Source organism: Gossypium hirsutum, chromosome A13, assembly GCF_007990345.1.
Source record: "Gossypium hirsutum isolate 1008001.06 chromosome A13, Gossypium_hirsutum_v2.1, whole genome shotgun sequence".
Lineage (NCBI taxonomy): Eukaryota > Viridiplantae > Streptophyta > Magnoliopsida > Malvales > Malvaceae > Gossypium > Gossypium hirsutum.
The window spans coordinates 77,031,014-77,053,490 of NC_053436.1; the positions used below are offsets into that span (position 1 = coordinate 77,031,014).

The following is a 22,477-nucleotide window of genomic DNA, read 5'->3' on the forward strand; positions in this document are numbered from 1 at the left end:
GCCTGTGATGGTTCCTGAGTGGAAATGAGACTGTATTACTATGGACTTCGTGACGGCTTTGCCTTTGACACCAAGAAAGAAAGATGTTGTATGGGTTGTTGTTGATCGATTGACAAAGTTGGCTCATTTTATACCAGTACGTATTAACTATTCACTTGACAAGCTAGCTGAGTTGTATATTTTTGAAATAGTAAGGTTGCACGGAGTACATTTATCAATTATATCGGATAAAGACCCAAGGTTCACTTCGCGGTTTTGGAAGAAGTTGCAGGACGCTTTAGGTACAAAATTGAATTTTAGTACCACTTTTCATCCACAGACTGACGGTCAATCTAAGCGAGTGATTCAAATTCTTGAAGATATGTTACGGTGTTGTGTCCTTGAGTTTTAAGGTAATTGGGAAAAGTATTTATTGTTGGTAGAGTTTGCCTACAACAATAGGTTTCAGTCGAGTTTGAAAATGGTGCCTTATGAGGCATTGTATGGACGTAAGTGTCGAATGCCTTTGTATTGGACAGAACTCAGAGAGAATCATATTCATGGAGTTGATTTGGTTGAAGAAACCGAAGAAAAGGTAAAATTGATTTGAGATTGTCTGAAAGCTGCTTCGGATAGACAAAAATCCTACATAGATTTAAAAAGGAAGGAAATTGAGTATCAAGTCAGTGATAAAGTATTTCTGAAAGTATTTCCATGGAAAAAGGTTTTGAGGTTTGGTAGGAAAGGTAAATTAAGTCCACGCTTTATTAGACCGTATGAAATCACCAAGAGAGTAGGCCGATTGCCTATCGGTTAGCCTTACCATTCGAATTGGAAAAGATTCATGATGTGTTCCATGTGTCTATGTTGCGCCGATACCGATCTAACCCTTCCCATGTGATTTCACCGATAGAGGTTGAGATCCAACCGGATATGACTTATGGAGAAGAGCCGATTAAGATTTTGGCCTGGGAAGTCAAAAAATTGAGAAACAAAAGTATTGCCCTTGTAAAAAGTTTTATGGCAAAGACATGGGGTTGAAGAGGCTACATGGGAGACCAAGGAAAACATGAGAAATCAATACCCGAACCTTTTCACAGGTAAGATTTTTGGGGACGAAAATCCCTAAGGGGGAGAATTGTAACATCTCGAATTAGGGTCTAGTTGAAATAGTAGTTTCGAGACCACAAATCTGAAATAGAAATAATTGTTTCATGATTATTTTATGATCCATGACATGATTGCATGTTTGTGTGAAATTTTCATGAAGAAATTATATGCCTGAGGAGTAACACCTCTTACTTGTATCTATCATCAGAACAGGGTACGAGGCATTACCAGAGCTTATCGAATCATTATTAATTAGGGGAAAGAGTAAAAATAAATAAACAAGTAATATTTAATAAATTCGTAAAACATGGTAATTAACTTACCGCTTCTCTATATTCAACATAATTATGCAAAGCATAATTATTCGAATTGGTCATGAGCCCTAATACCTATTCTTAGCACATTGTTAGTCATATAATTCATATAAATATCAAGAAACATGTATGGGCTCAACTTTCATTAAATTTCTCATATGCATATACTTTTACACATCATTTATTCACATAACTTGTAACAATCATATCTATGTATTTTAAATACGTTTTCATGACAATTTGTCTTGATTTCAGACTATCTCACATTGGAGCTTTACTCATCAAATCATTTGAAATACTATCTTTATACAAATAATACACTTGAGTTGCACAATTCTATAATTATGAACGAACACATTATAAAATATATTCCATGTTCATATATCATGTCTCCATATATTAAATATATAACCATCGTTTTCTTGTGTTTCAGATAAATACATATAACCATACATAAGCATGCCATTCACTATTTCTTCCTGTCTATCACAATTTCAAATGACAGATTCATGTGAATGAGTTCAATAAAAACCATGAAAATACTTACCACATTCTTTCACACATATTACACTTATAACATATTTTTTTTTATATTTGGCTTGACATTTACTAAGCAATATCGGATATTCATTTATTAGGCAATATCAAATATTCAAATTATTCTTTAACATATATAACATTTAATTCAAACATGAATTTATAACATTTTTCATTTTAACTAAGTTTAACATTTACCAAATATAATCGAGCATGTGATCAATTTATGCATAAGTCACTCACATATTTTCCTCCCGCCAGTTCCAATACCCGTAAAGAAAGATATTTTATCCTTTCCTTATTTTTGGATAACCCTCAAGTGAGTGCCTTAAAAAAGTAAGCCCGGTCTAATAGCTTTCGTTTCGAGAATCTAGTGCCAGCGAGGGTAGCCTTCTTTTCATGTGCCCTTTTTTATGTCCCCAGCGAAAGTCATAAAGAAAATATAACACACTTGTAAGTAACATTATCTATAATTTTACTATTTACTTATATGAATATTCAAGCTGTCCATCTGCGTTATAGTCACTAAATTATTTTTATCTTGAGTTAAAAAATTCTGAATTAAGATCCGCTAATTTTTCCTAAAATTAGACTCACGTATAATCTTAACATAAAATTTTCAGAATTTTTGGTTTAACCAATAAGTACAGTTTATTCTTTAAAGTCACCCCATATTCTACTATCTGACAGTTCCAACCCTTCTTCACTAAAAATTAACTATCTCCTCGTACAAGATTCGAATAATGTTTCTGTTTATTTTTCCTGAAAATAGACTCATTCAGGAATCTAAACATATAAATTTAAGAACCTAATTATTTTTATTCAATTTTTTATGATTTTCCAAATTCAGAAAAGGGGAACCCAAAATCATTCTGACCTTGTGTCATAAAATTTATTATATCTCATGATTTACAATTTCATTTCTTACATCGTTTCTTATATAAGAAACTAGACTCAATAAGATTTAATTTCATATTTTATTCATCCTCTAATTATATTTTTACAATTTTTGGTGATTTTTCAAAGTTAGACTACTGCTGCCGTCCAAAACAGTTTTAATGCAAAATGTTGATTTCCATTTTACCCCAAATTTCACAGTTCATACAATTCAGCCCTTACTCAATTAACCCCTCAATTGAGCTAATTTTTTTCAATTAATACTTTAGTATATCATTTTAAACTACTTCATAACCCCTAAAAATCAGAACTTTAGCACTAGACCTTAATTCCAAACTCTTTCATAATTAGGTCCTAAAATCAATTTCCATCAATTTTACTTGATAAAATCATCATACATCAAAATTAAAGCTTCAATTCTATATTTATTCATCATATGCTTCCAGCACTCATCCATAGAAACTTTAAAAATTAGCCATGGAATCAAAAACTAATGACATAGTAAGTTGGACCCAATTGTAAAAGTCCAAAATCTTAGAAATTTCAAGAAGAAAGCAAGAATTAAACTTACATGAATCTAGAGTATGAAAACCAGCTTGAAACCACTTCCATGGCTGTTTTTCAGCTGATGAAAATGAAGAGAAATGAAGAGAATTCTATATATTCCATTCTAGTCCCCTTTTTATTTAGTAAATTTTGTTATTTTCCCATTTTGCCCTTATTCCCTCAATTTTCCTAATTTTTTCTTTTCTTGTGCCACCCAAAGTATCTCCTTTAGGCTTATTTGCACTTTAGGTCCTTCCTCATTTAACAATTGAGCTATTTAATCCTTCTAGCAACTTTTACACCTTTTTCAATTTAGTACTTTTTATTTAATTAATCACCCAAACGTCAAAATTTTCTAATGAAATTTTAATACTACCTTACTGACACTCCATAAATATTTATAAAAATATTTATGTCTCGGTTTATAACACCGTGATCTCAATAATTTTTTTTTGTTAATTTCTTGACCAAATAAATCTTTATAAAACACAATTTACTATTTCAAAAATCTTTTAAAAGCTACATTTGGCTCATAAATATTAAATAATATAATCTATGAGTTTATTTTTTGGATTTGGTGGTCTCGAACCACTATTTCTGACCTCGCTGAAATTTGGGCTATTACATAAGATGTCCAATTTGACTTTAAGGACTAAATTGAATAAGTTGTAAAACTTGTGTTCTAGAAGCTAAAAGCATGAAATTTCATTGGATTATTCATTAGAGGTCCGTAGATAGAAATTTAACGAAGTTTTAAAATTTTGGACAAAAATGGGTATGAATAGGAAAATTTTAAAAGAAATGCCATAAGGACATTTTTGTCTTTTGGTAAATAAAAGAATAAAAAGGGAAAAAGAAATAAAAATATTTCTATCTTCTTCTTTCTTGTGCCGAAATTCCAAGGGTCACCATAGCTAGGGTTTGTTCATCTTTTCAAGATTGATTATCAGGAAAAACGGAGTCCGGACCTAGACCAGGGAAAGAACAAGATTTTGGACTAAATCGAATTAATTGTCTATATTTTGTACTGAGGTAAGTTCATATGTAAATAATGCAATGCTGTATCAAGTTTTAATTTTTTATTATTATATGTATGAATTTCTGTATTTAATTAATATAATAAGTGTATGAATGGTATTGTGGTCAATGTGAATGACATTATGAACGAGTTCGACGAATATGTGACATCGAGAGAATCCCGTTAGAACCTTAGGACTAATGTAGGATACAATGTGACATGTCACTAGGAACTATGTGATTATGAGATCATGAGATTATGTGCATATGTGATTTTGTGAATCCAGGTGCTAGTCTTGTACGTTCTACCAGTGGCTGGGTAGACCGGCATGTGTTGCGGGTACCTGTCAGCTTGTGTGAGGAGATCGAGTAGTTACATCCTAACTTTCAGCTTGTGTGAGCAAGCCTGTGATTAGCTCGAGAGCGAGCAATGTGTGATAGTGATATGAGGTAGCATGTGGCTACGTTGGAAGCATTATGTGCAAATCTTCCGTGTATCCAATAGTATTTCGAGTGTTCAACGGGTAAACTTGTGAGTTAATCAACAAGTAAGTTAATGATGAGGAAATATGACAATTTCGAGTTGGTACAGGTATGTACAAAAAATTCATATGTATGAGCTCGGTATGTGATGAATTTTCGGTAAGGTTGAAAATGTGTAAGTTATGTCTACAAATTTGAGTTATGCCTATGAATTTATGATAACACATAAGTAAACTATGTTATGTCATTGGTATATATATATTTATGATCATGTTGCTATTTATTTACATGTGAACTTACGAAGCTTTATGCTTACTCCCCTCTCTTTTCCCATTTTCTTATAGTATCACCAAGCTAGCTCGGGAATCGAAGGATGTCGGAGGCTCGATCACACTATCAACTTGACATTTGGGTATAGTTAGCCTCAACATTTGAGTATGGCATGTATAGGGACTTGGTCTTTTTATTATATGTCATATTGATCTAGTCAAATGTGTTAGCTTATGGAAATATTTGATTCATTTTGTATATGGCCATGTGATATGGTTCATATTGATTATTTGGGTTATAACCCTAATCAATTATGCATGCATACAATGTATTGTGCTTGATGTGATTGCTTGTGGATGAGACGTGTGGTGAATGGCACATGCTCTAAATGAATGAATCATGGCTAATAAGTATGACCAAAACTATGGTATAATTGAGTAATATAAAAGTAGGTTTAGCATGATGAATGAATATAAAATTGGTATGGAATGCCATCAAAGATGAATGAGTGAATGAGCATCTAAGGGTGACAAATGGCTTGGAAAATAGCTTTAGAGTTGTCCATACGGGTAGACACAAGGGCGTGTGTCTAAACCTTGTGTGACACACGATTTTTCCCATGGGCGTGGGATCCGACCGTCTGTCCCCTACATCTTAATTAATGCAAATAGAATGTCCAGTAGTAAACACACGGGCAGAGACACGGGTGTGTATCTCCGCCGTGTGAAGGGCACGGCCTTAGGACTTGGGCGTGTGCCCAGGCTGTGTGAAGCCTGCACCTGATTTTAAAATTTAATTCACCACACAGTCTAAGCACACAAGTGTGTGATCCTATTTTAGTTGATGATGTCATAGTCAGAGAGTTACACAGGTAGAGGACACGAGCGTTTCCTAAGCCACACGGGCGTGTATGACCACACGGCCTACTCACACAGACGTGTGACTCTCCAAAATAAGAAAATTTCCTATGTTTTCTCAAAGTTTTCTAAAGTTCTGGGTTTAGTGCTGAGTCGCTTCCGAAGTATGTTTTGGGCCTCGTAGGCCCTTGTAAGGGACAATTTGCATGTAATTGAATTTTTTTAAAATTGGAACGAAATTTTATGGCCCAACTTTGTGTGAATGTTTATGTTTTAGTCTGGTAATGCCTCGAACCCTGTCCTGGCATCAGATACAGGCAAGGGGTGTTACAAGCTGTCACACGGCCGTGTGCCACACATGGTCACACCACACAGGCGTGTGTCTTATTAAGTTCAGGTGCAAGATCTAGACAGTCTGAGACAAGGCCAGTGACACGACCATGTGTCTCAAATCAATATGTAACACGGTTTGGCACACGGTCTATGGCACGACCGTGTGACTCAACATCAAATGCACACATGGTTTGGCACACGGCCTGCGACATGGTCATGTGACCCTGTTTCAAATAGCCACATAGGTCGACATGTGGGCGAGGATACGACCGTGTGTCCTTAATTCGAATGTCCACACGACCTGGACTATGTCACATGGTCGTGTGACCCTTGTTTCTCAAATTTTTTATTTTTTTTTTAAATTTGGTCCCTCAGTGTTCCCAAGTTACTTTTAGGGCCTCTTAAACTCGGTTTAAGGCTTATAAGAGTATTATGCTATGATTAAATTAAGTTTTTTATTGTTAAATTTTAAATTACATATTAGTTTCTGTTTAGATGTTAAATGTTTTGATTTGTACAGTAATCATCTGTAACCCTAATCTGGTGACAGAGACAAGTTAGGAGTGTTACATTTTTTTTGTAAATAAATTACCACTGCAGAATAAAGATGCTCAATCAATTGTGTCTTTTTTATTTTTTGGTCATTCCATAATTCCTATTTATAAAAAAATAGTACAAGAATTTGGCATGCTTATAACATTTTCCTTAATCATTTACATACATTAGTTATAAGCATAAACATTCAATTCCATTTCATTCACTTCAATCAATTTTGAGTTTATTAGGTCAATTACTCGATTGGCCCTAAGAGTTTTCGGCTCATTTTGCATGTTTTCGTATTTTGTATTTCATTTCATTATTTGCATACTATTAAGCAACCTGCATCATAATTTGGTACCTCAGTGCATCATCGAAAAAACCCCAAAAAATATATTGGCACACATAGTGCATCATTGGACAAACCAAAGCATTTATATTGGCACACATAGTACATCATCGGATAAATTGAAACAATTATACTAGCATATACAGTGCATCATTGGATATACCGAAGTAATTATACTAGCATACATAGTGCATCATTGGATATACCAAAGTAATTATACTAGCATAGATAGTTCATCATCGGATATACCGAAAAAATTATATTGGCACACATTGTGCATCATCGGATAAACTAAAGTATAACATGTACATTTAGTAAGCAACCAATTTCCAATTTCATTATATGTGCAATTCACAATTTATCAATCTCAATTCATCATCATTTCACCATTCCAGTATCCTATATAACATATCTCAACCCAATTTCATATATTATATAAGCCATGCAACTTTCTATCCTATTCTATTTAGTTCTTTATCTCGACTTGTACAAGAATTATATACTTACCTCATAACTGAATCATGTAATTTAACATGAATAAGAAATAATTAAATTGAATCAGATCAACAAAATACAAATCGAGAACTCTGAGCTATTAGTCGAAAGTTTGGATTTTCCTTTCCTTCTCGATGAATTCGGGTCTATGTTAGATGCAAATTGACATAATATATATATCATTATTAATTATCACCCAATTCACAGTCAATTATCAGTTTGTACAAAATTTTCAATTTATTCAATTTAATCCTTAAAATCGAGACTGGCATAAATTTCAATTTAAAACTCCAAATTGAAATCTGATTTCACTATTGTCCATTAGGGACCTCGTATTTCTTATTTCTACAGTAAGTTTTACAATTTATTTAGTTTAGTTCTTAATGTACGAAACTATTAATTAGCTTTACAATTTAGTCTTTTTTTTCACATCTAAGCTTAAAATCTATTAATTTAACATCTAAAACTTCAAGAAATCATCAATGAAAACTTTCTAAAACTTTAAAAGTTTTACAAATTAGTACATGGGCTAGCTAAATTAAGCTCCTGGGACCTCAAAAACATATAATTTACAAGAAACGAACTTGAAATCACTTACCAATTGAAGGACCAAAGATTGAAAGCTTCAAACCCTACCTTTCCTTCTTTTGTGCCGTGAGAAAGATAAAGAAGACAAGAAATGGCTTTCATTTCTTTTAATTTTGCTTATATATTTTAATTAGTTATTAGTTAATTATAATTAACTTAATTAACCTAAGCTTAGTTAAACTTAAGCTTAATTAACAATTTTGGTGGGTTACAACTATTCCCCACCACCGTTTAACATGATTGGAAGGGTTCAGTTGCTTAATTAGTCTTTCAATTAATTAAAAATCCATAGCAATTAACTTTTACCACTTTTATAATTTAGTCCTTGGAGCTTAATTAGCCATCCATTTAACAAAATTAAGAAACCAAATTTCAACTAACATTATAAATATTATTATTTAATATCTATGGACTCAAACATCGCAAATGGTGTTCCGAAACTATCATTTTCGACACTATTAAAAAACAAGCTGTTACAAACAGCATAAGAAACCTCACCTTATTGGACACGTTTTCTTGCAAAGCCACCTGAAAATGCATCCAATTGAATGCATTTTCGCATTCTCTCTCTAAATTGGCCTATTTTGATAAATATCATAAAAATTGGCCTATTTTGTTATTTTTTTAAAACTAGCATTTTTCACTAATTTAGCCTAATTAATTTGATTCCCAATGCTTGGAAATAGCAAAGTGAAAGAGAAAGTAAAGTTCCCTTTCATTAAGTAATAACAAATAATAATAAGAGAAACAAAGAAACTTCAAGAAAAAAAAAAGAAAGAGATTTAAACGTTGGCGTGTTGCAGTTGCATGCTCACCTTATGGAGTTTGTGATAGGTGCCGACAACTTGAGGAAGGTGAGATGTAACACCCCAAACCCGGCCCAGACGTTACAACCGAATCCGGCGTGTCACATTGAAGCGTTACTAGAAAAGTCATGTTTTATCTAAAGTCTTTCTTAGTGTTTAAAGAAAATCTTCGTTATAGATTAAAGTGAATGGAAGCTGTGCACCAGGTAGGATGCCAGAAAAGTGGAGGTGAGTCAATTAGACTGCTTAAGTACCTAGCTCTCCACAGATCCAATCCTAGACATGCCCACAACCAATGCCACACTTTAACTGAGTGATTGTTCAGGGGTAAAACCAGTTCGTTTAAAACCATTAGAGTAAGGTTATTAATTTTGAAAACGTTTTCGTTGCGGAAGCTTTGCTTTGTTATCACGATATTTTGAAATCAAGTAACCTTTTTAAAAAGCGCTCTAGAGCTATTCATTTTCAAACAATTAAAGCAATATCATGCCTAAGCTAGCAAAACATACTAAAACAATTAAAAATAATTAAAGCGGCCTTATTACAACTTAAACCCAAAATAATTAAAGTAAATAAGTGCTGATCAAAACACATGAAGAAAACCAAATTTGCAGAATGTGGCCACTCTGAATCCTTCACGGCTCCAAGTCCACTATGGTTGGGGATTTCCTGCATGGATGAAATTAAGGGGTGAGTTTGGAAACTCAGTGTGTAAAATAACCCAACCATAGTCCAAATCAGGTTAAACTACAGAAATAGATTAAGTTGGGCCTTAGCCTTATACAGAATTCAGAATGAAGCCCATAGGCCTATAATAGATACAGAACAGATATATCATGTATGCAGAAAACCCAACCCATATCCATCCGTATACACCCCCGTACCAACCTTACACCATGTGGGGAGACTACTCGACCCACCCATCCGCTACACGCCACAGAATTTGCAACATGGCTGCCAGAACAGATATTGTGACAGAGTCACCAGATACAGATATTATGGCAAAGCCACTAGAACAGATATTTGTGGCGTAGCCACCAAAAATAGATATTTGTGGCATAGCCACCAGAACACTTCCTCTATCAATATAACCCACATCCCATGCAACAGATATACATGTTATGGCATACAACAAACAGAATCAGAATATCATGCATTTCAGTCAAAATTAACCCTAGGGGTATAATGGTCATTTTGCACCTAGGGGTATAATAGTAATTTTTATTCTTAGGGGTATTTTAGTAAATTTACTATTTTAGGGTTTTCATGCATGTTACAGCCATTAACGTATTAACAGAAACACTTACCTAGCGTTTTTATCGAATTGGGCCCGTTGGGCCATTAACCCGATTTCAGCCTATTAAGCCCAAATACCGAAGTGCACGAAATTGCGCACTCTGCAATCTGACCACTTGAGATTACCAGGATTAACAAACAAACTATCTCACAAGCGCTCGCACGCTCGCAAGTTCGCAAGATGTCGGCTCTTCGGCATTTCGGCTTTTCGGCTTTTGTCGATCTAGTCTACAAGTGGGTGTCGTTTACACACCTGATTTGTAACAATACGTTGGCGAGATCCACACACAAGTTTCCTACAATCGAGTTACTAAAATGTCAATCTACATATCAAAAACAAACTACGTACTAGTCCCTACCATATTCGGCCAACATAGCCTTAGACCCTAAAGTTCTTACCTTTATGCCGAAATATGGACCAGATCTAGATGTCCAACCGAGTTAGCCTTCAAGCCCTTAGCTATACGCCCCCTTGTCCACGCTAGTGCATACAAAACCAAAAAAAAGAGGCAAAAATGCCCTTAGTCCCAATGTTAGCCACCCTTAAGGGGTTTTTTGCTTTTCCTTAAAACATAAGTAACTAGCGAAAGTTGTTCGAATACTTACCAATCATTGTTCTGCCCAAAAGAGTGTTCTTATCTATGGTATTAATCCCGATCTACCATAGTTAGAAGAAATAGGTTCAAGTAGCCAAAGATTCGACTTCCTACACCACAGGTATGAAGGTTTCGGCTTTTTAAAGAAAAAGGGAAAGGGTTCGGCTATAGCAAGATTCGGCCTCCTAGATGTGAGGGAAATACATGAAGAGAAGAAGAGAAGGAATATGAAAGATTTAGGTTCGGCCAAGGGGTAATCGGCAGCAGGTACTTGGTTTTGAGAGGAAACAGAGATAAAGAAGATGAGAGTCGACAAGAAAAGAAAAGAGAAAAGAAGAGGGGAGAAGATGAGAGAATTCGGTTCTTGAAGAAGAGAAGTCGGCACAGGTGTAGGGTGTAGGTTTGGCTTCTAGCAAAAGAAAGAAAAAGAGAAAACCCTAGATACACCACCCTATTTCGGCAAAACAGCAGAATGACCAACCTAGTCCCGAAAATACAAAAAGAATTCGGTAGCCACAAGTCCAAATGCCGAAATTCCCCATACTAAATGACCTAGCTGAATTTGCGTATACTAAAGACCCTTGGTCGGCCAACTCTTGCTCCTCAAGAGTCCAACATTCGGCCAACACCAAGCTCCTTGATTAGCTCCTAAATTTCCTCCCCCATCTCTCCCTTACCCAATCCCCTGAACAGCTCAAACTCTTCCTAACAGAGTTCCACCTAAGTTCCAATACCTACCTTACCTGTTCACAAAAATAAATACCCTATATAACTTACTTTGCGACTTGAACCTTGGCTCCCCCTAAACCTCCACACGCCACTTCCCAAACACCTATGTGGCGTCACATGCCACTTTACCACTGATCTTCTTGTGTCTTATTTTACCACCTTTAATTTAAAAGCCCACAACGCCAGAACCCTCTCTCTCTGAGATTGAAAATTCAGAAATTGCATCGAACTAAATTTACTCTTGGGCCTTCTAAAGGCCCACTAACACACTCAGACCTACATCAAACAGTCAAAACACAGAAATTCTAAAGTTCATTGAAAAAAATCACAGAAATCTCGAAAATCCCAAAAATTGGGGCGTTACATGAGAAGCTAAAAAGGACAAGCAACAACCAACAACCGGAGGCCAAGAAACTTTTTTCTAAATTCAAACTGATGCTGCTTGACACTTTGGAAGCACACCTTAAAAAATATTTTTTTCTTTACTGATACCATATTTGGTCTATATGTAGGGGTATTTTTTTTGGTGTTGCCTTACACGTTTGTGGCACCACTTAAAAATTTTTTTACCTTAGCTAATTCATTGGTAGAAGGTGGGGGGAATTTTAGAGTGGTGTCGCTTGACACATTGGCGACACTCGAAAACATTGTAGAAAACAACCCATTTTTAATTATTCTACATCTTATACCATTTTTGTAATTAATATTTTTGTATTATTTTAATAAAAAAACCCTTATTTGGTTAGTTAATTACCTTATATATCCTTACATATTTTTTCTTTTGTAAAGTATACAATTTTCTTATAGTTCATGAAAACTAATCTTTTTGGGATTCATGGATGCTCCTCCAACAATGTCATCTCCAATGTTTAAATTCTCTCCTTACAAGTACAATATGTCTTACTGCTACATTAAACACTTGTGCCTTATTTGGTTATCATGAGGAAATAGCTTATTTTTTACATATGTATTACAATAATTAGACATAAAAGAAAATAGTTAGTACAGTTTTAAACTTAAAACTAGAAATATGAGAAATTTTTTGTGAAAAAATAAGACGTCTTCAAAATAAGAAAAAACAAATTTCATTATCTTTTCTCAAAACAAGTCATATGAGTAGCTAAAAATTACTAATTAAAATTAGTTTATTGCTAACTTATACACTAAAAATAGTAGCATTATTTAATATATTTTATTTATTAAGAAGGATGAACAGGGAAAAAGGAAGAAAAAAAATTGTTCCTTAAGTTAGAGAATAGCAAATATGGTTATGATTAATCTTCCGAATATTGGATAGGATAAGAATATAATAAAAATACATGTATTGTATATCCAATCTCTATAGATTAAATAAAATTCCCATTGTGTTTCTCCCTCAAATCAAATGTAGCGCCAGTGTAGCATAAAATTAGACTTCAAATGAATCAAGCATGGCTTTTAAAGTTTTCTGGGATGTGGACCACTGTTTATCATTAGCACTAGCCACGAACAACACAACAGTGCTTCCTTTTGCAGTTGCCTTTGCAAGATTGTGGGAACCCGTTAGAGCAAATGGAGTCTCAAGAACGTATTTGTAGTACTGCAAAAATAAATGCATCCAAGTTTAATATTGGGTTACACCAACAATATAAATTTACATATTGTTACAGCACCCCATTGAAAATAGACAAAAAAAAAATTAAAACATCTTAATAGGTTTAATTCATAATTGATATCTAAATTTTTTTACCCAATTCTATCTCCATAAATTAAGCATATTAATGAAGGAATATAATATTCACTATTTATTTATTCATTTATATGTATTATAAATCTCATGTTTGATTGATTTAGTGTCACATGTTAATTAAGCACTATCTTAATTGGGAAAAGATTAATATAGCATTTATTTTAAATGATAACTATTATTGTTATGATGATGTTTTTATCTTTTTCTTTCTTTTATATAAATCTTTAAATAAAACATATAAGACTCACATATCAAAGGATGGGACATGTGTTTAATAAGAGTTATATACAAATTCTTTATCACTCCACCTATAATCATTATTAAATAAATGCTAAAAGAAAATATTTTTTACATAAAAGGTTTTCTTTCACCCACCTCATTAGTGGGACATGATCTAAGATAACATAAAATAAGAACTAAAATTGTCTATTAAAGTTGTGTTTTCTATTAAAACCAAACTATCTGGTTAAACTAAAATTTTCCAATTAAACGGTTGGCCACTAATCAAATTTTGAGCAACTATCGACAATTTTTCTTTTAAAAATTTGAGTTTTTGGTTAATTTAGTTTGTTTAAGGTTAATCAACTAAACTAATTGTTTGATCAATATTAACCAAAATGACATATTTTCTCAATTTTAGATGGACCTTGTTATTTAATTTCCAATAAAAAATTTCAGTGATGAAGATATCTTCTTTTTTTTTTGTATTTGTATCATTTTTTTCCATAGTACTATACATACAAATTGTTCATGTAGATTGATAGTGGTAGAAAAGCTTAAATGCTATAGATGCTCCATTGTAACGGAATGCTGTAAAAAATAGAGGGAATAAAAAACATAGAATTTAGTGTATAGCCTGGTGCTCTTAGAAATTAATTATACATCTTATTTTTATTGTGTCACTATATAAATTTTACACTTTGAGATGTATTACCAATTCTATAAATTATAATTTGACTCGTTGTACAAATTCGAATTATTTTTTAACCAAGTTGCAATAAGGTTATTCTTTAGAATTCTTTTTTCTTATGCCAAAGAAAATTTGAAGAGTCAATTAACATCTGTATTCCTTTCCAATAATTTTATGCCACATCAGTACTCTTATCCTGAATTTCAGGATTTTATCCTGAAAAAAATCAAATTCAAATTAAAATACTAAAATTTTGGATAAAATCCTGAAATTCAGGATAAGAATACTGATGTGGCATAAAACTATTGGAAAGAGATACAGATGACGTGGCATTACTGTTTCATACAATCCTTTCTCATTCCTTAGACTTCTTTTTCTTATGCCAAAGAAAATTTTAAGAGTCAATTAACATTTGAATCATGTTTAGACAAGTTGAAAAATAAGATATTATTCCAATAAGTACTAAAGAGGCTATTCAATTTTAGTAAGTTCATTTTGCTACACTCCTTTACTATCTAATGTTAATGAATTTTCATAAAAATTAATGTCAATGAATTTGATACACAGTTATTGTCTTTGAAATTTTTTTAGAGAGTTAAATGTTGATAGCTTTTGTTTACGGTTCAAGGTTTTTTAACCATTAGTATCATTTTAATTTTTTTGTAGATGTTCATTGGAGCAACAATTTTTTGTGGTAGTGATACACCTCCTAATTCAACTAAGCTTGAAAATTCATCATATGACGCTTCAGGCCAAACCGAACAAATAATTGGGATTACTCGAGGCCAACTAGAATTACATAGTAAGGGTCTTAAAAGGGAATCAAATCTTACAACTTGGAAACTTGATCAATATGTAACTAGGAAAGATTTAGCACAAATGGTTAGATTGATGAATTACCTTTCAAGTTTGTAGAAAGTGAAGGCTTTAGGAAGTTTATGCATATGGCATGTCCTAGGTTCCATATTTCTTCACGAATTACATGAAAAGGGATGCATGTTTATCTACTTTACTTAGATGAAAGTGTCAAACTAAAATAATTTTTGAGATGCAAATTTTTTTTTAACTACTAACGCATAGACTTGTTTGTAAATATCCAATTATCTATCTTACAACCTATTTTATTGATAATGATTGGAAATTGAATAAAAATTATAAACTTTTGTCCAATTTCTATTCATAAAGGCTAGGCTAGTGGTAACTTGAGTAAGAAATGCTTGTTCAATTAGGGATTAATACATTGTTCAATGTAATAGTTGATAATGCAAGTGCAAATTATGTTGTTATCTAGTTAGTTGAGAAAGAAAAGTTATGAGATGAATTGCATGCATTGTGAAATTAACTGTAGTTGAAGGTTTAAAAGAAATACATAAATCTATTCTATGTGTTAGGGGTTGTAATATATATGAAGCAATCTCTAACTAGAATCGAACAGTTTAAGGAGTATGTTGATATGGAAAATTTAGAGAACAAAAGAAATGTTTTATCTTGATGCTTGTACTAGGTGAAACTCTATCTACTTTATGTTAAACTCTGCTTAGAATTTTAAAAGAGCTTTTAAGAGCTTTGAGGAGTAAGATAACAACTTTAAAGCTGAACTTAGATTATGAACAAAATAAGCAACACAAGATCAACCTAAATTTAGCCATAGTCACAAGAGGCACTATTTAATGTGGTTTGACCCTCTAGCCTCATAAATTTTGCACAAATAAAACTACAATTCCTTTTCATAAAATATCGTGTAAAGATTACATCTCTCTTTTACTTGATAATTCTAAAGGCTAAACCCTACTCTTTATTTACATAACCCAATTCTTGACCACTAAGAAACCTTATTTACCATGATTTCCTCTATATTATTTTATTAGATAAACTTTATAATCAATTAATCCCTAAATAAACAAGAATCTCACTTGAATATTGCCTTGGGTCAATATCTAACAATCTCCACCTTGCATAAATTCAATAAAAAAATTGGCCCTCAATCTTTAATATCAGATTGCTTCTAAATCTAAAAATTTTAGTTGAAGCACCACTAGATGAATTGAGATCTCCATCTACATCTGAAACCTTCAATAACAAGTATTCTCTTGCATGTCTTTGATCTTGCAACCACTATCTATAGCAACAAATTTTCTCAAAACCAAATAAACGATTCATGCGCACACCATTATGAAATTTGAACCTTAGCTTTGATATCAATTGTTGGAAATTTATGAGTGGAACTGTAATAAACACGAGGTCGACACAAAATTAATCATTCTCATAGGAAACAATATTTAACATAATTAGGTTACTTTGGCCTACATCCATAATACCAAAAGAAAAAAAGATCACTCCCTAAACTTGTAGCTTTTGCATGGATAAAGCTACAAACAATCCTCACAAGCGTAATTTTTACTCAAGGTAAAGTTAAAAATCTTCCTCACAAAAGATCTTATAACACTAACATCACTCTTTTACTTCATAATTCTAAATGCTAAATCTATTCTTTATTTATAAAGCCTATTACCTACTTATTAAGAAGAAATATTCTTCACTAATATTTCCTAGATATTACTAATATGCACATCATAAAATAAATTTAATTATAAAACAAATCCCAATTTAATATTGTCAAAATTTTAAATTAAAATGTAACAACACTTGAATAATAGATAAAAAAATAAAGTTACATTCAAACCCACAAAGTATATGAAAATTGGGTATAAGAATAAAAAATATGCATTTGAATTGATAATGGTAAATCTAAAAAAACTCGTGAAAAAAATTTAATTAGAATTGATAGAGTAGTAGTGAAGAAAGGTATAGCAATATTGATTGAAAAAGACATTGATGGGTAAATTGCTTATAAGTCAATTGGTTATAATATGATCGAAAAGAGCTATGCATTTATTGCATGTTATGTTATTTAAGTATTTGTCAAACTTCATAAATATATATAAAAGGAAGATCCTAAACCTTCCTTTTATCCACACACGCACCTCATGCCTCTCCTTTTTCTTCGACTAGTGGTTAAATTTTAATTTTGTTTCCTTTATTATTCTTAAATTTATGATTTAATTACTATATTTTTATAATGTTATTAATTAATTCAAATAATTAATATTATTAACTTTTTTTTATTAAGTTATTAGGTGGTTATATATAATTAGAATATCTTTAAAATCTTAGAGACTGACGAGTGACTTCTCATTTCTTTTGAGTTTGACTTTTTTCCATTTCTACATTACAAGGTAATGGTCAAATTTTAATTTTAACTCCTTCTATACTATGCTGAAACTTGAAATTATATATATATATATGCTTCCTCTATTTTATAAGTTTCATTAGTTAGCTTAAATAGCTAATATTTTTAATTTTTGCAATCAAATGTTGACTTCAATTTTTTTTTTAAATACTACACAAAAAATTTATTTATCATGATGGGTTTAAAAGAGTGTTTTTTAAGAAAAGAAGTCCTAATTGGTATGTTCAACGCTATTTTTATTATTGCATGACTACCGTGTGAATATATATTTTCTAATTTTAAAATATCTCTTCAATAAGTTTAATAGAAGAATTTTAATAGTGAAAACAACTTATCTTGAATTTTTAAATTAAAAAAATAGAAAAATTAAAAGAAGGGACTCAATCCTAAATATACAAAGTGTATAAAAACTTAAAACAAATTTTATCTTTTAAATTTTTATTACGCATAAATAAATAATTAACTCAATTCACTAACCATCTATGTATCTATTATCAATGAATATGAAAATATTTCATTACAACTTTTTCTTTAAATATACATAATTTTAATTAAATGAGGTTACCTTTATTAAAGTATATATACTGTTAGAATCAAATAAAATCATATATATTTATACTGAGTAAGAATTTATAATCCCTGTTATCTAAAACACACTCATGAGTACTTTTCAATATATTTTTTTTTGTTTAATTTTTTCCCTTTAATATTATATTTCTATATGAATATGCTTTTCAAATTAACAAAAATCATTTACTTGAGCATCAAATGTTTGTTTTTTTCCCATTACTTGCCAAAAAATATATACAAGCATATAATTATGGATATATATATATAGAGATTATATTTGAGACACTATCAATACATAAGCTTATGCATAATTAATACATTGTAATTTTTCATATCATTAATGAGAAAAAAAAAGTTGGATAACTTTCTAATAAATACTTAAAAATTTATTTAAACCTAAATAAAATTAATTATAATTTCTAATTTTATCTCTTCGTAACGAGAAAAAATCCAAACAAAGACAATTCTTTTTTTTCTTTATCTTTATCAAGACACAAGTTGCAGAACTTCTCTACTATAAATATATATTGGTATAAAATTGGGTATTTTTATCAGTTTTACAATTCGAGACCAATTATATATGGATTGAGATAATATTTAGGTAAAGTCCTTTTAATAATGATTCGAATGTCCGGAGAAAAAATCTACTTCCACCCATAATCATTTGTTGATATTATAAATTTATATTTAACGTAATATGGTTAATAATAAATTATATGATTTCAGCTATTAAAAAAATAATTGTATATTAGAAACATTAATTATCTATACTTTTTTTTTAGAAAAAGTTTTAGCATATGTTCCACTGTCATCATAAAATTTTTTATATTGATCCATACGTTTAAAAAAATTATTTCGATTATAAAAAGGCATACAATTTTTTTTTTCTGTTCTTTCTTTTAATTTAATTTTGATTTTCGCTTTCTTCCATTTCCCTACATCGTTATCGTTTTTTATGGAGATCCCTACTACGTCTACTTAACCTGACATAAGAATGCATAAACATAAAGTAGGAAAAACGAATTGGTTGTAGACTTGTAGTAGTAGTGAAACGTACCGTCTGTTGCCCACGTTTTTCGACAGATGTTTCAAGGAGTTCATCTGGGTCATAGGAATTTCCAGTGACAAAAGGACCAAGTGATGCAATCACTTTCTCGGGGTTCCCAATTTCTTCGATCGATGCATTCGGCTTGTTTGTTAGACGTATCAAAGGAGATGCCACCACTTGGATTTTCCCCTGTTTTTCATCTTCAAACTTCACTTCTACCCATGGTTCTGCACACTTGGGCTGGCAGTAATTTCCCGACAAGATGTTGGCCACTCGGCTTTGCTTCCATGTGGGTGGGATAAGAAACTGGTATGGCTGCACATTTCCTGCAATTAAACTAGAACTAAATATTCAAGTATTATCAGCAAACACATACCAAATTGGTTTGATGCTTTACAATTACAAACCACACAAATAACTATTGATGGTTGGACTAGGTGATGGACATGGGTACCTGCGCGTAGAGCTGGGGTGTCTTTTGTGGAGGCCTTGAAGACGACGAAAGAAGGGTCGCTGGGGGATGGCGGAAGGTACGACCCCACCTCTACTTCTCTTGCTTCTGAAATGGTAGTTCCTCCGAATACCACCAGCGGCAGCAGTGCCAGCCCTTTAATCAATGTTTCTCTCCTCTGACTCACGCTGACTCCTCTTTTACTATCGATACAGATGAGGTTGAGGTTTTCTTGAATTGATGTTTGATTTGCATTATTTGCATTAGAGATTCCAAGTTTTAATGAAGATTTCGAAGAATTTGAGAATAGGGGTGATAGGAGAGTTAGTGAAACAGTGGCCATTTGTAATGGTGTTTCTTTTCTTTCCAGGAAGGAAAATAGAGAGCTCTTCTTATCTACTCTCGTGCTTTTTGATAAGGAAATGCCCCATTGCTGGCCACCCATTTATTTACCGGAATAGGTTTATCACTGTTCTTTATAAAGAAGCAATTGATAACCCTCTTCTCAAGGTTTCTTCTTTTAATTATATATATATATAAAATAATAATTCTTAGTTTTCTAATTGGGTTTTAATAAAAGTGGTTAGAAAACTAAATCAGTACGCATAATAAACATAAACTAGTAAACAGGATCAATATAGTGTCATATTTTGAGTTAAATGGATTTAATTTTATGCTTTTTCTATATTTCTTTATGGTAATTAAAGAAAGTAATGTAAATTTGGTTGAGTTACTGGATATCAAGGATGGTCCAAGCAAAATCTAGGCAATGACAGTTCAACAACTCAGAACTGCATTGAGGTAAAGAACAAATTAAGGACAAACTGTTGATGTTAATGCTAAATTTGTGGCCACCGAGAAGAACAAAACTGCTTGTGCTTCAGGTAGTGCAGAAAATTTAGACATATGTAGCAGTAGTGCTTATACCGATGTTGTGATTTATAGAACTATTCCTTCTTTCTCTCTTTAATTTGTTTTAGTTGTGTATGTAATTTGACTAGAGGGATGGGTTATATTGTGTTTGAACCTTGATTTGGCCAGGTAGGACGACTTCTCTAACGAAGATGAAAGCAAATATGTGAATGCCAAAAAATGGAGTAACTCTTCCTTCGAATCAAGGCGAACCGTGGACTATTTTGGCCCATAAGAAGCCACAAAAAGTGTGGATAGCATATAACCCTAGAATCATGAGACGTTTCACTTCCTATAGAGAATACAAAGTTTGTGAAGATTCTTTCTTGGTATGCTTAGCGCACGTTTTATTCTTGGAACGGCACCAAAATGTGGAGTCAATCAAACTGTCTCTTATCGAAGGATACTATAATAGCTTTTGGACTTGCAGCAATACATTACAAAACTTAGTTATTCACTTATTCTGGAACAACAATAGTACCTAGGTCGGGTATGTCTGATTTAGATTGGTTTATCTTAGATGTGATACTTGGAATATTTTTCATTTATGGATATAAATTATGCCACCTTTTTACATACCTATCTTGTTTTACATTAGGACCTCGTAGTGCTATTGTAACAACCCATTTTTAGTAGCATCGAAAATAGTAATTTTGGAACCCGTTTATCGATGTATTGATTCAGTAGGTTTTAATATTTAATATCTATTAGTCTATTATAGTGTTATATGAAACATTGGTTTTCCAATTTGATTGATTGGATAATCTATTTTAGCATAAGGATCAATTCGTAAGGGTAGTAAAAGTTTATCATTATGAATTTCTTTTGCTAATGGTAATACATTAATCAATTAGGGATTAAAATAAAAATTAAGTCATATTTATAGATAGTGGTTGAACATGTGTTAGCGTTTCCTATCACCATGTTAATTGTAATAAATGATCAAATTAGATATATATATATACCGTAACATTGTAGACAGAGGGAAGAAAACTCATTCTTCTTTCTTTTATCTTTTTCATCACCGTCTTTCTTCTTTGTTAAAGTTAGAAAACTCGGTCAAGCTTTGTTTTCTTGCATGGTAAGCTAATTCAAGTCTTTTTTTTTCTTGAATTTGATGTTTTTGTGATTGTTGTACTTCAATTTAATTAATAGTGGTATTCATTTACAAAACTATTAAAAAATTCATGAGATTACCATTGTTGAATGCTTGAAATTGTGGTGTTAAATGTTTAGATTAGATGAAAAGTTATGAAAAAGGATCATTTGGTAAAATAAGAATTTGTTAGTTTTGAATAACATGACTAAAGTGTAGACATTTCAAAACAAGCTTAAGATTTTTATAAACATTGTTATGAAGGGCTTGACTATTTAAGTGTTAGGTTTAGGGAAGTTAGGGTGATGGAATTGAACTGACTTATATGTTTCATAAGCTGATGAATGATAATGGTTAATAAAAAAAATTGAATTAAAATTATGTTACAGATCAAGTTTTGAATCCGCCAAGAGAAGATCGTGAGAAAGGAAAAGTCGTTGAGTAGACTCTACCGTGGCGTGTTGTTATTTTTTCAGGTAAGTTCATTCAATATAAACATTGTTTAACTTTCTTTTCTTTTGTCTTTTAATTGTATAATTGAAATTTTGGTAAGTTAGATTTGAGTTACTATGTATTGAGACAAGAGATATTAGATGATGAAACCAAGGAATGAGAATAAGTTTACCAAATGAAAGTGTCTTGATGAACTAAGTAAAAGACTCATACACATGGTTACATGTTATTTCCTAATGATTCTGAGATCCAGCATTTGTTGCGGACTTGAAGATACATGTGGCATAGATTTAGCCTGTACTGGTAATTTGATGTCGTT

The 22,477-nt window shown here is 32.0% G+C and overlaps 1 protein-coding gene across 1 annotated transcript; it reads right to left on the reverse strand.

Annotated features, from left to right (window-relative positions):
* Positions 1 to 13,007: 13,007 nt before the first annotated feature.
* On the reverse strand, positions 13,008 to 20,200 carry LOC107893632 (psbP domain-containing protein 6, chloroplastic). The gene is made up of 3 exons (XM_016818672.2): positions 19,701 to 20,200; positions 19,256 to 19,572; positions 13,008 to 13,318 (listed from the first exon to the last, which is right to left on the reverse strand). Exons 1-3 carry the CDS (start codon positions 20,140 to 20,142, stop codon positions 13,148 to 13,150), a joined length of 930 nt encoding a protein of 309 aa, XP_016674161.1. The 5' UTR covers positions 20,143 to 20,200; the 3' UTR covers positions 13,008 to 13,147.
* Positions 20,201 to 22,477: the final 2,277 nt, after the last annotated feature.